The sequence below is a fragment of the Tiliqua scincoides genome, chromosome 3 (assembly GCF_035046505.1).
Source record: "Tiliqua scincoides isolate rTilSci1 chromosome 3, rTilSci1.hap2, whole genome shotgun sequence".
Classification (NCBI taxonomy): Eukaryota; Metazoa; Chordata; class Lepidosauria; order Squamata; family Scincidae; genus Tiliqua; species Tiliqua scincoides.
Window position 1 is genome coordinate 168527412 of NC_089823.1, and position 15815 is coordinate 168543226.

The 15815-nt window shown below is 39.0% G+C and overlaps 1 protein-coding gene across 1 annotated transcript in view; it reads left to right on the forward strand.

Moving 5' to 3' along the window:
* EBF3 (EBF transcription factor 3) overlaps nt 1-13967 on the forward strand; it is a 193885-nt gene extending 179918 nt beyond the window's left edge. The window contains exons 11-15 of the mRNA XM_066621433.1: nt 1-28; nt 670-847; nt 2656-2844; nt 3210-3407; nt 13847-13967. The exon at nt 1-28 is cut by the window's left edge and continues 38 nt beyond it. Of these exons, the coding sequence (XP_066477530.1) occupies nt 1-28; nt 670-847; nt 2656-2844; nt 3210-3407; nt 13847-13878 (625 nt within the window). The 3' untranslated portion in view covers nt 13879-13967. The remainder of the gene's footprint in view (nt 29-669; nt 848-2655; nt 2845-3209; nt 3408-13846) is intronic.
* The last annotated feature ends 1848 nt before the right edge of the window (nt 13968-15815 follow it).

A 15815-nucleotide genomic window follows, 5' to 3' on the forward strand; every position in this document is an offset into this window, starting at 1 on the left:
CCTGTATGGAATGCCCCACAACAACCAGGTAGGTTCTCTTAAAAGTGTCTTGTCTCACATACACACTATGTAGCAAAGGGGTACTCAGTGATGCCAATGCAGTCTTTCAATGCACAATATAGTTTTTCCACCCACCTTGAGGATAGTCGGATCTGAAGCAATAGTCTAAGAGAAATTCAGATTACTATTATTTTTCTCAAAGTCAGTTTTCCAGAAATGACAATTAGGAATAGGTACCAGAAGCATAAGCATTATTTCATTAGGAGAAATATAACCTTGAAATTGGTCCAATATATTGGTGTCTGAAGGGAAGTCCTAAGTAAACCTGCTAAATAGCAGATAAATATGTACTTGTATGTTGCAAACCATTGTAATTACATTTCCTGCATCATCCAACTAAAGTACAAATGTCACACTAGTAGAGATACTGGATAGGATATTTGTACCATTTATCCCCCTGGATTCACCATTGGTAAGATTTACAGGAATATGTACAATATTTTGCTAAATGAAAGAAGGTGAAACACATGCCAAGAACACTGGAATCTTTACCTACGGTAATTTTAGGTGAATCTACTCCACATCTTGTTACCTCGTTCCAAATCAGGATATATTGGCATGAGCAAATTATGTTACATATTAGAAGGTAATTCTTTCATCACTTTGTAGGAAATAATCCTGAAACGAGCAGCTGATATTGCAGAAGCATTATACAGTGTTCCACGCAATCACAACCAGATTCCTACACTTGCCAACACTCCGGCTCATACTGGTATGATGGGAGTAAACTCATTTAGCAGCCAGCTAGCAGTTAATGTTTCAGAAACATCACAAGCTAACGACCAAGGTATGTGAAGTTTTAAGCTTTATGTATTCAAAATATTTTAAGATGTTGAATGTTCTTGAGGTTTCTCATTGTGTTTATCCTTGCCTCCTTCTCCAGGAATCATCCTTTCAGTCATCTAATAATATTATATACTGATTATATGCTCTGATAATTGTGATCCTTGGAATTTGTCTTAACGTACAGTAGCCCTTTAGAAAAGATTTAGTAAAATGGTAGAAAGCTACAACAACTGAGTATTGTAAAATTGTTACCATGAAATTTGAAAGTCAACCTGGAGAAGTTCCTAATACATGTACACCTTTATTGTTGTTGTTTTGATTGTTTGGACACATTTCTTGTTCACCAACCTGAATCTTACACAGGTAGAGCAGGTGTGCGTGTAGACATGTAAAAAAAGTTTTTCACTTACCTCTGGGTAGGCCTCCTGGCCATCTTATGAGTCTGTCTTTGAACCCACACCTGGTATGGCATATGTTCAAGGAGAGAAAGGGCGTAGGGCAGGATGAAAAATGGGGAATAGGTTCTGGTGTGCACTTTTGCTGCCAATTTCCTCTCCCTCCAACCTGCCCTGAACCTCTCCCTTCCCTGGGACACCCCCAAACCTCCCCTTCCTCACTGCCAATTTACCAATACTGGCTGGGCCTTCCAGAGTCTTGCTATGTATACTGTACCTCTGGCCATTTGCAGCAGTGACCTGGAAGTGCGTAACAATGTCCCAAGATTTTCACTGTCACAAAGGACCTTGTGCTGCCGGAGAATGAGTTCTGTCAGGATAAAGCCCAGATAGGCTTGGACTGAAACGTACTAATGAATGTGATGATCAACTATGTATGCATAGATAATGGTATATTTATTTTATTTATAACTAAAAGCCCAATCCACTGCATGTCTACACAGAAGTAAGTCCCATTATAGTCAGTGGGGCTTACTCCCAGGTAAGTGTGCATAGGATAGCATCCTTAAAAACTGATATAAGAATAAACATATTCACTCTGATCTAAGGAAAGCTAGAGATGCCTAAGGCTGCAATCCTATATACACCAATACCTGGGACTAAGCCCCATTACATTCAATGCAACTTCTGAGTAGACATGCCTAGGATTGCATTGTAAATGTTGTTGAGATCAGTAGAACAAGTTTGTTGCAGTTAACCTCCTCTGGATGAAGACTGCTGCATTCTTATTTCTCTATTGTCCCAATCCTTCTCCTTTTTCAAAATATGCATGTCTCTTAAACTGGTGTGTATCATATTGATATCATAAAACCATTTCTCTAAATCAGAGCTGGGCTGTTTTTCACTGAAGCAGGTACCCAGTGGGGAGCACTTGCTTATCTTTACTACATATATATCAATCATAGAAATGGAAAAAAAACCCCTCACAAAAATAAAAATGGCCTTTAAAATTAAATCACCGCAGCAAACAAGTCCCCCTTCTTGCCAGCTCTGGCATTTGAAGTCCTGGAAAGGCTGAAAGTTCATTCAGCATGTTGGTACAAAGCAGCAATCAAGCCTGTTGATAATTACTACTAAAGACAAACGTGAAGGAAACTGACACAATTGGATCGAAGGGAGCTTTTGTTGGCTGTCTCTGCTGAGGGGCAGAGGCAACACAGAGTGCTCACAGATGATTTAAGTAGGGTTGGTGTGATAAGGTTATCTTGAGCTGCAACAAGATGATAGGACAGTAGCAGACCAAAGCTGTGCAATCAATTAAAAATGTATAATGTATGATGATGCAATAGGGAAACCCTTCACCTTCCCTAAATAATAATTTTCTCTCAATTGTGTTTTTTCCCCCCTTACACAGTAGGTTACAGTCGCAACACAAGCAGTGTTTCCCCGCGAGGATATGTCCCAAGCAGTACTCCTCAGCAGTCCAATTACAACACAGTCAGCAATAGCATGAATGGATATGGCAATGCCGGTATGCCCAATCTTGGTGTACCTGGTTCCCCTGGATTTCTTAATGGCTCCTCGGCTAACTCCCCTTACGGCAGTAAGTGTCTATTTCTGGTAAATGTTGTCATTACATAGATTTCTATTTGTTACAAAAAATATTTACTTTGTTTTGATTTTCTACAATGTGAGCTACTGGATAAAAGGAGGGGTGACTCTGGAGGCTGGACATTAAAAAAAAACCGAACATGGCAAATATATTGGTATGTGCCGTATAATAATCTTGGTTAAAAGAAAAATGAAATAAAAACCAGATTGGACTACACAGTTTGCAACCAAAGTCCAACACAAAAGAGTTTGCCTGTTATCCAGAGTGTGGCAAGCCCTATCAATCTCTTTTTTTCCCCTCCATGTTTGCCATAAAAATCCACAATATGAGTCCTGATTATTTTTGCTTTATTGCAGTAGTGCCGTCAAGCCCTACGATGGCAGCCTCTTCGGTCACCCTCCCTTCAAACTGTAGCAGTACACACGGCATTTTCTCATTCTCACCTGCCAATGTCATCTCTGCAGTGAAACAAAAGAGCGCCTTTGCTCCTGTTGTCAGGCCCCAAGCTTCTCCTCCACCATCTTGCACCAGTGCAAATGGAAATGGACTTCAAGGTGAGCTGGATCTCTGTATCATTTTTTTGTGTAATTGCAGGCTTTTTCAGACAAAGACTAGAACCTTAAAATTTTGGATCATTAAAAAAAGAATATACCCTAAATGACTGGCAAATATTAAAAACAAAACAAAAAACCCAGACGTCAAACAGAAGGTACTTAGATTTTTTTTAAATGGCTTTGGATTGCAGGTGCAAGACCTTGATATTAAAAACAGCAGCACAAAACATAACCTACTATTTTACCATATGCTGGTTTGATTTTTAAGCCTTGCATTAGAAGAAATACTAGCTGTTTTCCCAGCATTTCCCCTTAAGGTTTCATGCATTAATTTTTAAATTAAACACACAACCCTGAACGTTTCTCACAGATCCTTGTACTTCTTTATACATTTGCTGCATGCATTTTTGATCAGCAGCATTTCAAGATGTGCTGTGTTTTCTACTCATGTCATCATTTCAAACTTGAAAAATCTTACCAAATGTTTGAAGCTGTTGTTCACTGTTGCTATTTTTCACCCTCAAATCCATAACTTGATTTTGTATTCTTACTGGAATTTATTCCAGTTAAACTGTAAATAAAAGAAAGAAATCAGGATAAATAACTATAAAATAATTTGCAGAATTAACGTAGCCACTTGCAGTCATTGGTACAATGAACGAAAATTTACAAAGGGAGGGGAAAAAAATGGCAAAAAACTTTTTATAAAGAGTTTGCTTTGCATTTTTAAAAAAATTACTACCATTCATTTTTCAAATTAAGGGTCAAAACCTGCCTCATTTGTGTCAGCCCAAAACTCAAATCAGAAACTGAAATCAGAAACATAATCTTTTCCCTTTCACCTTGTAGCCCTAGTAGAGTAGAGCACCACTAGTATTAATTTATTTACAACAGTCACCTATTCTTCAAGTACCACGAAAGAACAGAGTCTCAGACCACAAATGCATATGCACTCTCCTTGTAGGTACTTTATATTGTACAACAGAATACTACCATCATCATATATTTTATCTTGTACATACACAACCGACAGGCTCACAAACATTAAATATACCTTCGAATCTATATAATTTAATATAAATGGTTGGCAACCTTCAGTCTCGAAAGACTATGGTATAAGCCTACAGCACCCAGTATTCCCAGGCGGTCTCCCTTCCAAGTACTAACCAGGCCTGACCCTGCTTAGCTTCCAAGATCAGACAAGATCCAGCATGTGCAGGGTAACAGTTGCAGGTGCCACCCACTGGAAGGGCTGGAAAAGGAGATGAATCTTATCCATGCCCGTTAAAGAGGTCACCCTGAGGGATTTTTATCTGAGTTATTTTTTTAAATATCTAGTGATGAAAATCTACAAGATGCCCTAACTAACCATTCCACTTCTTTTTGGTCCTTGGACCAAATGTTTTTGTCTATTTAAGCAGGTCAGTCTGCCATGAAGCTTTTGGCAATAAAAATATGGCATCATCTCAGGGTCAGCAAAGAAATGATGCAAGAGTTAATTTGTTACAGTTCTTGTTAAAAGATCTCAAGAGGCAGGGTTGGGTAGGATTTTTACCTGAGGGCTATTGCCAGTCAGAATGGACCAGTGTCCTCATTCAATATACTTGTATGCCTAGCATCAGGTCATTAGGTAGAGCAGACAATTAGGAAATATTGAAAATTAGAGCATTCCATTTGGAAATTCCTGCCCAGGTCAACGGAATCCTAGCAAACTCTAAGTCCGTCTAATAGTCTGCCTGTGGGTCTCCTTGGACATATGTCAGCCATTTCGCTGATGTATGTCCAAGGAGAGAAAAGAAGAAGAGCAGCATGGGAAAGAGGGGATACGATATGGCACACAACATTGCCACCAAAATCCACCTCTACCCCTATCCTCCCCCTACTTTCCGCGCCCGCCTCAGATTCTCCCTGAAACTCCCACACATGACATACCTCTGCCATCAACTTACTGACACTGATAGAAGCCTCTGGAGTCACTGCTTACCACGCCACACCACTGCCCATTTGCAGCAGTGGCCTGGAAGCATGTGACAGCAGTGTGGGTTTTGCACCACTGGATAGCACCCTACACAGCCAGAACACAAGTTCTCTCAGCACATGGCAACGAAAGGATTGGGCCCTTAATTTGCTAAATGTATTGAAATCTCTGAATAAGAGAATTTTATCTGTATAAGTGAACTAAGCATTTTAAAAGATTGACTTTTTAAAAGTTTTTTGATAACTCTGAAACCACCAAAAAGGTCCTCCAAGAACTTGAGTTTGAAAGTGAAAACACTGTAAGTGAAAATTGAGAAACTGGCAAGAATTAAAGAAAAGTTTATCAAAGTGTGTTCTTTTTATCCCAATGTATACATTACCTGAGCTGAGTGGTTGTTTCTAAGTGTAAAGGAAATAATACCCCCAATTGCACTTCGGAATTGAGAAGTACAGTTGAAGGCTGGCAGACCCTAGAGTTTGACTAGCTTTATCTCAGAAAGAAATAAATCATAAACACCCTCTTTTTTCTTTTTTTAAAGAACCTGTGGTTCTTTTGTCAGGGGTCTTACCTGAATTTTAGGTGGTTTGGAGGCAAACCAGACCTCCCACACCTCTTACCACCCTCTTATACACTGACACATCTTTCATCTTTGCTTCTTATTATTCAGCTCCTCCCCTCTCATTCACAAGGAATAGGCCAAATCACTTCCTCTCCTCCCTTTTCCTTGGGATCATGAGATAGAGACTCTAAGGGCCCAATCCTGAGCTGGGCTAACCTCCAGTGCTGGCACTGGTTGTCACAAACCTGCCATAAGGCATGCCCATGACACCCTGTGCCAAGTTGGCACAGGCACTGGCTGGATGCCGCCCAGAACTAGGTAAGAGCTCTGGGCAGCAGTGAGGGCTTTGGGGGCATGGGGAAGGCATTCTGGGGCAGGCGGGCGGGCGAAGCAGGACAGGAACGGGGCAGTAGGGGCAGCACTGGCTGGAGCTCCTTCTGGCCTGACACGGATTCTCTCAAGTCTGCGCCAGCAAAACAGCAGTGCAGACTTGAGAAGACCCATTGCAGAGCTTGGGGCTTTCCCCAGGGGGAAGGGACAAAAGTTCCCCTTCCCTGAGAAGACTTCCGGCAGCTGCTCTTCCGGTGCTGCAGGATGCAGTAGTAACCACTTTGGTGCCACTGTTCCTGGCAGCAGTGCTGAATTTAGAATTGGGCTGTGAATCCCTTTGTTCTTTCTTCCATGCCAAAGTCTCTGGAAACGTACCATATTATTTAAAATATTGATATATCGCTTTTCAAAAACAAAAGAAGTTCACAAAGTGGTTTGTGTAGCAAAGGGCTGAGAAAATTTTGGGTGGAGTCCCAGTAATAATTTTTTATTTTTTATTTTTTTAAACAGCCACCTCACTAGCTCTATCTTCCTCCCTCCTGGTCATGAATTTAAAACTTCAAACCACTTTAGGAATTCTTTGCTGAGAGTATCCTCTTACTCAAGTGTCTTTCATTGATTACAGGGAGATGAATGAGGTAGTTATAAGTGTGTTAGTTTATATCCTTGACAGTCTTGGTATGCATGGGTTTGGGGACAATTCTGACCACTCCAGGAACCCAGGCAAATTATGGCTTTTTCTAGGCATGGCCAAGATTGGCTTGAACTTCATGAATGCCTCTTCACATACATGGCAAGTTGTGTGACAAGGCATCAACATGGGATCAACCATATTGCGGGATAATGTAAGTGTGCTCTAGGATTTATTTAAGTATTTTTATCCCACCTTCTCCCTTCCATCTGGAGGTGCTTTACCATCAATTTAAATAAACAAAAGTAGAGCACAAACCAGAATTATGAGATATTTTTATAGGGATAGTGGGAAGGAAGAAAGAGTTCATTGGTTTTGCTGTTGAGATTGTATAGCACTGTCAAAGAAATGTATCCACAATGCTTGTTATACATATTTTCCAGTTACAGATTCCCTATACTGGTTAAGATTGAGGCAGCACTTTCCACAATGCTGGGAAAGCAAATTTTATATACTGAACTAATCAGGTCAGAGGTTTTCTGAAAAACAGCAAAGCTGATTTGAAACATGCATAAGGAGGTGATATGTTTCTCACATGGGGACTTGTACCACCTTGACCTTCCATGTGGGAAAGCATTTGCGTGAAAGCACCCCCACATGAAAAGCATATCAAAAATTTAGAACTTCAGAGAAAAGGTTTGACCTACCTTTCTCTCTCTAGTCCATATAGTACATCTTGGAATGAAAGAAGTTTCATACAGATGTGTTCAGTGCAAAGGTGGTATAGTCCCTGTGTGAGGGCGGTACCACCTCATTATGTTGCAATTTTATTTTGCTTTTATGCTAGGTTGTTTCCTGTATGGATTTATCTACCTTATAGCTGTACATTGCTGGCTTGGGGTATCAGGATATACACTCTAAAATTAGTTAATCAATTATGCAGAAGGCATTGTAACCTGGACATACAAGGATGGTTTATATCATAACTCAAGAAACTACCAAAATACACATGAGATTATTTTTTAAACATTGTGATAAAACAACATGAGTGAAACTTTTGCTCTTAAACCATTTAATCACTTTGATAATTCCATCTTTAATATCTCTCATGAGAGTAGCTTCAGGGACAAACCAGCAGTTTATATGATAGTAAAGCAAGTACATGATTTGGCAGGGTGTATGAAAACAAAAATACGTGAACAGAACATCTTGAGAAGAGAAAATAGATTTTGCCTTACGGGCCCCAAATGTATACTGGATGGGTACCACCTCCATTTTATTTTGTTAGCACTTCTAATGATGTGAAGAAGTGTGAAAGCCCATAATGTATGTTTTGGTAGATCTTCATGAATATCAAAACCTAGTTGCTTATGTAAGGTGTAACTAAATAAGGCTGCAATCCTATATACATATACCTAAAAGTAAGTCCCACTGAACTCAGTGAAACTTACTTTTGAATAGCCATGCATAGGATTGTACCATAAGGATACTTAGGATAGAAGTATCTGATACTTTATCTGGGCAATTAATAACTTCGTATGAAAACAGGGCAGAAAAATACAACTAATCTTTGGTATCAGTATTCCTTTAGTACTGATTTCTTCTACATAGATTCTTAAGCCTGAAGGTTCTTGTCTTCCTGACACATTAATATATTCCATTACTTTAACATTACTTTATAATATATTAACATTACTTTATATTCCCTACCTCCACAAAACAAAACAATTACAACATTCAAAATATTAAATTGGTGATCATTACAAGCTAGGCTAAAACCATTCTAATAATTTTCAGAAAGCTGAGTCTTCAGATGAAGCAATGGAGGAAGTTAGTGTTCATGTAGACCAAACCTGATAGTCTCTGTATTGAGCAGTACAGGGGCTGTACAATACAACACAGACTTTATAGAGCCATAAAGGTCAAACAGGTCTTGTCCTCTTGTATCAGGCAGGTTCTTCCACATCCTTACCATACTTCCACAACCTAACACTTGTTATTTCAACTCATAAATATCCTCAGCCCACATTGCCTTGACTATAGTGTACCACAAAGAACTAACAGGATACTACACTGAGCCAATGGAATTATTTGGTAATGGGGGGCTGGTTCACACATGTTAGTATCACTTGGTGACTGCAGCATGAAGCATGTTCAAATGTGCCATCACAAATAGCACAGATCACTTTAAGCACAGTGTGTTTCAATGAAATCAATTCAGACATCACGCTGTATATAATCAAGTGATACATGTGAAGCAGTCCAAGGACTATATCCTTAGTAAACTTCACATTACCCTGTTTCTTCCTTATAAAAAGAAACTAGCAAACCAAATTCTTTCCCCAAGAATGCTGTTCCTTTGGTGGCCATTCCTGACCTCATTGCCTCATCCTTCTAAGATAAAGGGAGAGCAAAATAATTATCCTAAGCTTGGAATTCTGCTTCCTTAGAACACCAGCTTATATTCCAAACTCCAAGTAACTAGAATAAAGAGCCCATTTGGGATACTAGACTGGCAAGACTTGCTACGCATGGATTTATGGTCCCTGGTTCTGTTCTCTTGCAAAATGACAAAAAAGATTGGCACAGTGAAGTATAGCTACTACCCTGCAGCCAAACACATCAGCAGCAGTGCTCCCTTTAAATTGCATCCCCATGCAGTTAGAATTGGAGCCCTTCAGGATGATGTCATTGCCAAGCACTCTGAAGTGGGTGGGTGTTACTGGTCAACTCAAAGAAAGTTCAGTTCAGTGAGCAGAGACCTAAAGGGATAAGGGCTTCTTCCTATCTTGCCCACATGGCATGGGAACATGATGTCAGAAGCACTGAGAAGTTAATGTTGGAAGCCTTGGGCTATCCTTAGGAGGATTCTATGCTGTGTCTTTTCCTCACATCAGTACTGCCCCCTTTTCCAAGAAGGGAGAGTCACCAGGAGAGTGATGGAACATGCATATATTTGCATGCGTTGATGGAGTTCATATCTGTAAATGTGAAGGGATCAAAAGATGTGTGTGAGAATCTGTGTGCATGTCTGATTGTATAGGCAAATAAAATAAGGCAGAGAGATTATACATATACACACTGAAGACTAAAAGCACATTTGGCCAAAGAACAAGTGCTTAGCTCTTAAGACATTTTCCTTGATTTGTTTACATATCACATATGTATCCCTTCTCCTAGTATACATGAGGTTCTCCCTTTGTAGCTTCATAACAATCCTGTGAGGTAGGTTAGGCTGAGAAAGGGGAAAGCTGTAGCTGTGTGGTAGACCATACATTTTGCATGTAGAAGATTCCAGGTTCAATCCCTGGACTCACCAATAGGGTGGGGAAAGACACCTGCCAAACTCTGGAGAGCCACTACCAGCCAGTGAAGATGAAACAGAGTTCTAAGGACCAAGTTTCTGACTCAGGATAAGGCAGCTTTATGTGGGCAGATATTAACTGGCTCAAGGTAATCCAGTGAGCATTTTGCCTGAGCAAGGATTTGACTCAGGCTTTCCTTGCACTACTATGCTGGGATCCCCTAGTACTTTAAAACATGCAATAAACTCATGTGTTCAATGGCATTGGTAATAGTTCTTGTCCTATTTGTGCAAGACTGTACCTTTTGGTGGAGCAAAATCTTTTGCAGGAGAAAATTATTATATAGAATTTTTTGTTTAAAAAAAGCCATCAGACTCCCTGACAGACAGTAAACTGCAATGCCTGAATTGTATTTTCTCCACCATTTTAATAAAAGAACAATGCAGAATATTGACAGCAGATTCCTCTTGTGCATAACTATTTAACCTGCAATATAGGAAAGTTAAAATGGGCTGAATCTTGTATTCACCACCGTTGGCCCTAATTTAACAGAATAGTTGCTACCAAATGGTAATAGTGTTATTAGTATTTATTGCTGTCAATTAATGGCAGAGAGCTTGCTGCTGCAGCAGATAGCCAAGACCCTGTGCTCCATCTATTGCCAGTGAGCTGCGATTACCACAAGGGAACACTTACTGGCCGAGGATTGTGAGCTGCACATCACTGTGCCCCACCATTTGGCGCTGTTTCTCCCAGTCCTGATGGCAGCATTGTGCAGGAGCTAACTATACTGGAACTATGCCATATTGGGGGAATTCACAGCTGGCAGGACCTGGCTGCAATCCAAGCCATGGCACATAGGGGTCGAAAATGCAAGAGCGTCTGGCTGTTATGCTCCATCTGTAAACCTGTGACTAATCTTTCCATGTAAACAAAGGCATGTTCCAAACTTTCATGTACATGATTTGCCTAACCTCATCTGTTACATCTAAGACTAGCGGTATTCCTGGAAACTGACTAGTTATTTTCATAGGCAGATTTTTCTCTCAGAATACTTTCTATTTTAAACAAATATTTCCTGCATAAAGCAGGTATCTGCATAAGGAAACAAGCTGCTACATGCAAGCAATCCCACTGCATGCCAGGGCAGAGGAGCCAGCCTGTGCATGGATTCTCTTCCTGAATCTATAAGTATAGCAGCAGCAACACTATTCATAGAGCAACGCTTCAGGGAAGCTCCTCATTCCCCATCACCACTGTTCAGCTCACCCATTGTGGGGGGGGGGGGGAATCCATAAGTGCGCATGCTTCCCATGGATTTCTGGATCAGGATAAATGCTTTTGCAATGTTGAGGTTAATGAAAGCACACATGTTCAGGGAATACTGAATTATCTTTTAGGATACTTTGATTTATGTAATATCATTCATACATAACAAAATGGATAGCCAATCAGCTACAAGAGTGCTACAAGCAGCAGAGGCAGTGTGGGTGTGTAGCACCTTTGGATGGGAGCAGGAAGGCCCATGGCCCTGTCTGTGGCTCCTTGCACTTCTGCCTGTCCTTTCATGCTGCCCAAAGGCAAATTGTTCCAGACAGAGAGAACAATTTGAAAATGTACTGTAGTTTGCACTGCAGGGTTATTATCCCATACCATGGGTTTGACTTGTAGCACATCTGCCAAAAAAGAGTTGGCTACCACGGTGTTAACAACAGGATTCTGTCCTTTGAGAAAACAAAATCTGCTGAGGAGAAAAAAAATTTTTCCAGCAGCTTGAGAAATAGTGGCTGGAACTGTAGAGCTGCTTTCAAATTGCATTAAACAACACTGTACACGTCCTGGGTCTTCTACACTACCGCTTTAGGCACATGAATAGTCATGCAAAGAGATTGTATTACATAAGAAATATGTACATACAACAACCTTTCAGAAAAACTGTAATAGCAAATCTGAGATAAATTGATATTTTTTGGAAATTAATGAACTGGGAAATTGTAGTTTGCATCACGACATCAAAAATGTCTTAATGTTTCCTGTGCGTAAATTAATGAGAATCATCATCTTGACAAAACTTAAACACCATAAGGTCAAAACAGTCCACATTATATTCCTGCCAAGGAGTTAACTAGAAGATAATGACAAAATTTAGCTTAACAAGCTTGTTCTTTTCCCCTTTTGCTGCACTTGTGCTACTTCTGCTATTGTAGTTTCCTATTCAAGGGAAGTGAAGCAGAGCTGGGCTGGGGAATTGGGGGTTGTGAATCTAGTCTCAAGATTGTGCCAAACATGGTTTGGTGCTTCCCAAATGTGCTTTGCACTGTACTTCCATAAGATCGCCTCTCTCATTGCTCAAGAAGCACCACCAAAGACTGCTACTTCAGTGTAGGGGGCAGGGCTAAATCCCAAGGCCACAGCAAAGAGCAAAAAGATATCCTTGAATTACCATTGGGTAACCTGATTTAGAGCTTTGTGTGACATATGCAGAAGAGCATGAGATTGGGCTCTAAACATTTTTTTATTGAGCTAGCAAATGAAAGATTTTAATCTCATGCCTTTTTTATAGTGCTTTGATAGATTCTAAAGCAGGTGTACTATACTTGACTTTGATCTTAGAAAGTTATTGACTTATTAAAGGCAGCATACTATTAGGATAAAGTACAATTAACAGAATGTCAAAATCGAGGCTTTCCACTTAGATTTGAGTGCTTAGAGCAAGAGCTGGGAAGCTAAGGTTAGTCAGATTTTCATTTAGGAAACTTGAGAAGTGTCTGGTCCCTTGATTGGTGAGTGAGCTGGCCTTGTCTGACATTACCAAAAGTGACCATGTTGTTTCTCAGCTGTCAACATAGGCAGCCTCTAGGGAGTCTGGGCCACTGTTTGCCATTAACAAAACGCTAAGAGAAATATCACACATGTGGGAGGCAGGATGCTTTGCACAAAAAAATGTCAGAATCCTTTTCATTTTAAAAGTGAAGTCTTTACTGAATGCCCTGTTTGAAAAAATCCTATTTCATTTCAAAATGAAATTTATAGGAAAACCCACAAAGAAAGTCACTTCTCAGTGTTTCTCCCTCCCTCTTTGGACAGTCTATTATACTAAAAACAGATGACAAAAACAGCCTGAGAGCTACTGCATGCAAACTATGTTGTAACATTAGATGGTGAAAGGGTCCATCAACAATCCATTCAGATCCAAAAAAACACTTAAGGACATCCTATCATGCTCAAACAGTGATCCAGAGTTGATCTACATGCAGTTACAGACTTCTGCATGTATCATAGTTCATTTCCTGGTGCAATATCTTTGTAGCTAGAGGAAAAGTCAAACTGCAACCAGAGAAGTGGGTCCACATGTGGAATTATATTTCATACAGCTAATCCAACATATGCCTGTGGAGATGCATGAGCAATATTACTTCTTTCACTGAATCACGGACCACATATCTGTGAAATAGCTTTGGTGGATGTTCCTAAATGTTTTGGGGAAATTGGTGCTGTTGAGGAATATTCATGCATGGTTGTCCTTTTCTTTTTGCCACCTTCTTTGTGAGGTCAGTTGCATGTATATACATACATACATCTCTCTATATTATCTATCTACCTATCTATTAATATATCTTTTTCTCTTTCTTTCAGCTATGTCTGGGCTCGTAGTCCCGCCAATGTAAATTCATTTTTGTTTACCTACCGTAGCACCAACCTTCCGAAGATGAGCTTTTTAGGGGACAAGTTTAGTATATAACACATGCTGATGGAACAAGTATCTTCAAAATACAATCAGCAACACATTGAAATGCTACAAAAAAAAACAACTTTGTTTAAAGATTTTATTTAAACTACTAAGAATCAACATGCAAACAATTGACTTCTTCATGAACAATTCCATTTTATTGACTGAACTTCTCTCATATTTTCACATTTCTCGGTCCTGAAGAATAAGGAAAAAAGCGACGCCTATTTTGTATAAAGTTTCTGATTACGTCTTGGCTATGTCTAGTACTTGCTATGTGTCGGGAAAAACTTTGTGGATGCACCATTTTGATTATCATGAAACACTGACAAAAAACGCCTCCAAAACATTTTTCTGTACTCATAACTAGATTCACAATGGTTGTGTATCTCTATAATGTGAAATATTTTTTTGTGGTGAAAGAAGGGGGCCAAGGAGGTATGAGCCATCAAAACTGGAAAAAAGGATGAATATATGATTTGAGATAATTTTGGGAGCTGGGGTGGGTGGGAGGGTTTATCATTGCTTAACTTCATCTTAATGAAATGGAACTTTGTAACTTATTGTAGTTAGAAATTGTAACTTTGATATTGAATTCTCTTGCCTTCAACAAGCACACTGACAGAGAAAAAAAATGCTACTGTCTGTTGGTAAAAATATACTTCCACTGCTAGAGCTTCCTGTTAAGCAAGTGTGATCTGCAACATTTTTTCAACTTTTGCTAGCACTGTATACTATTGCATTCTTAGGCTACTGTGAAGTCTATGTTTCTTGTACCAGAAAATTGTCCTTTTGACTTCTAGATCCTTCTTCCCTAATGTGTTTTGTATGTGGTTATAAAATTGTAGACTTTTGTGATTTTGCCAAAGTTGTAGCTAAATATTTATACACTTGTCTTGAATTTTTTTCAGATCCACTTAAATATTTAGAAAAGTAAAATTTTATTCCTTATAAAGATAAGGAATAAAATAATCATACATCGCAACACTTTCTTTCACATAAACACTTGCAATCACCAAGGGAATTTATTTTGTAACATATCGATTATAAATATTGTATTTATCTTTGAAATTTTGTATATTGCTTTTCATCAGTTTTTTTTCTTGTATGTATGTTTTTTGTCATTTGACTGGTATTGTGATGCTGTGAAAAGCATTAAGCCAAGAACAGTTGCCTTCATACATTTCTGTTGAAATAAATTTGTGTTCATTTCATTTGTATTTCAGAAAGTTGTTTGTTTGAACTTTCCATCCTTTTTGTTATTTTGAGGAAAAGCATTGTTTATTTTTATATTATTTTTAAGTTATCTGAACAAATAATTTTGAAATAAAGTTGTTTGTTGTATAGTTAAAACAAAATTGTGCCACATGGCTGTAATAAATACTAGTAGAATATGTGCATGTGATGCAGCCACAAGAAAAATGAAGATTCTCCTATTTTGTGTCTGGATTTTTGTTTTAAAATTTTCTTCCTCTGTTCTTTCTCATTTCTAGGTTTCTTTTTGATAAGGATTGTAAAAAGTCATTTTAGCTGCCACCCGTATGACTTTGCCACATAGCTGAACTGTGTTTACTGAAAAAATTCAGAGGCCTAAAGCTTAAAAAAATTAAAATAAAATAAAATTCACTTCTGATATTTTAATTAAAATGTTTGCCACATTAACTTCTTGGATGCCTTAAAAGTAGACTTCTTTGAAGAACTTTTGTGCTGTTTTATCATGGGCTTACACCACAATTGTTAATTGCTACTTCATCTGGATGATTTATGGTGTACGAAAGCACAAACCTGGGGCTCAGTGTACCAGTTCACTGCAGTTACACATCTTCTGGTTATTTCACTGAGGCTTGTACCAATCTCATGGAAATCACTGGTGAT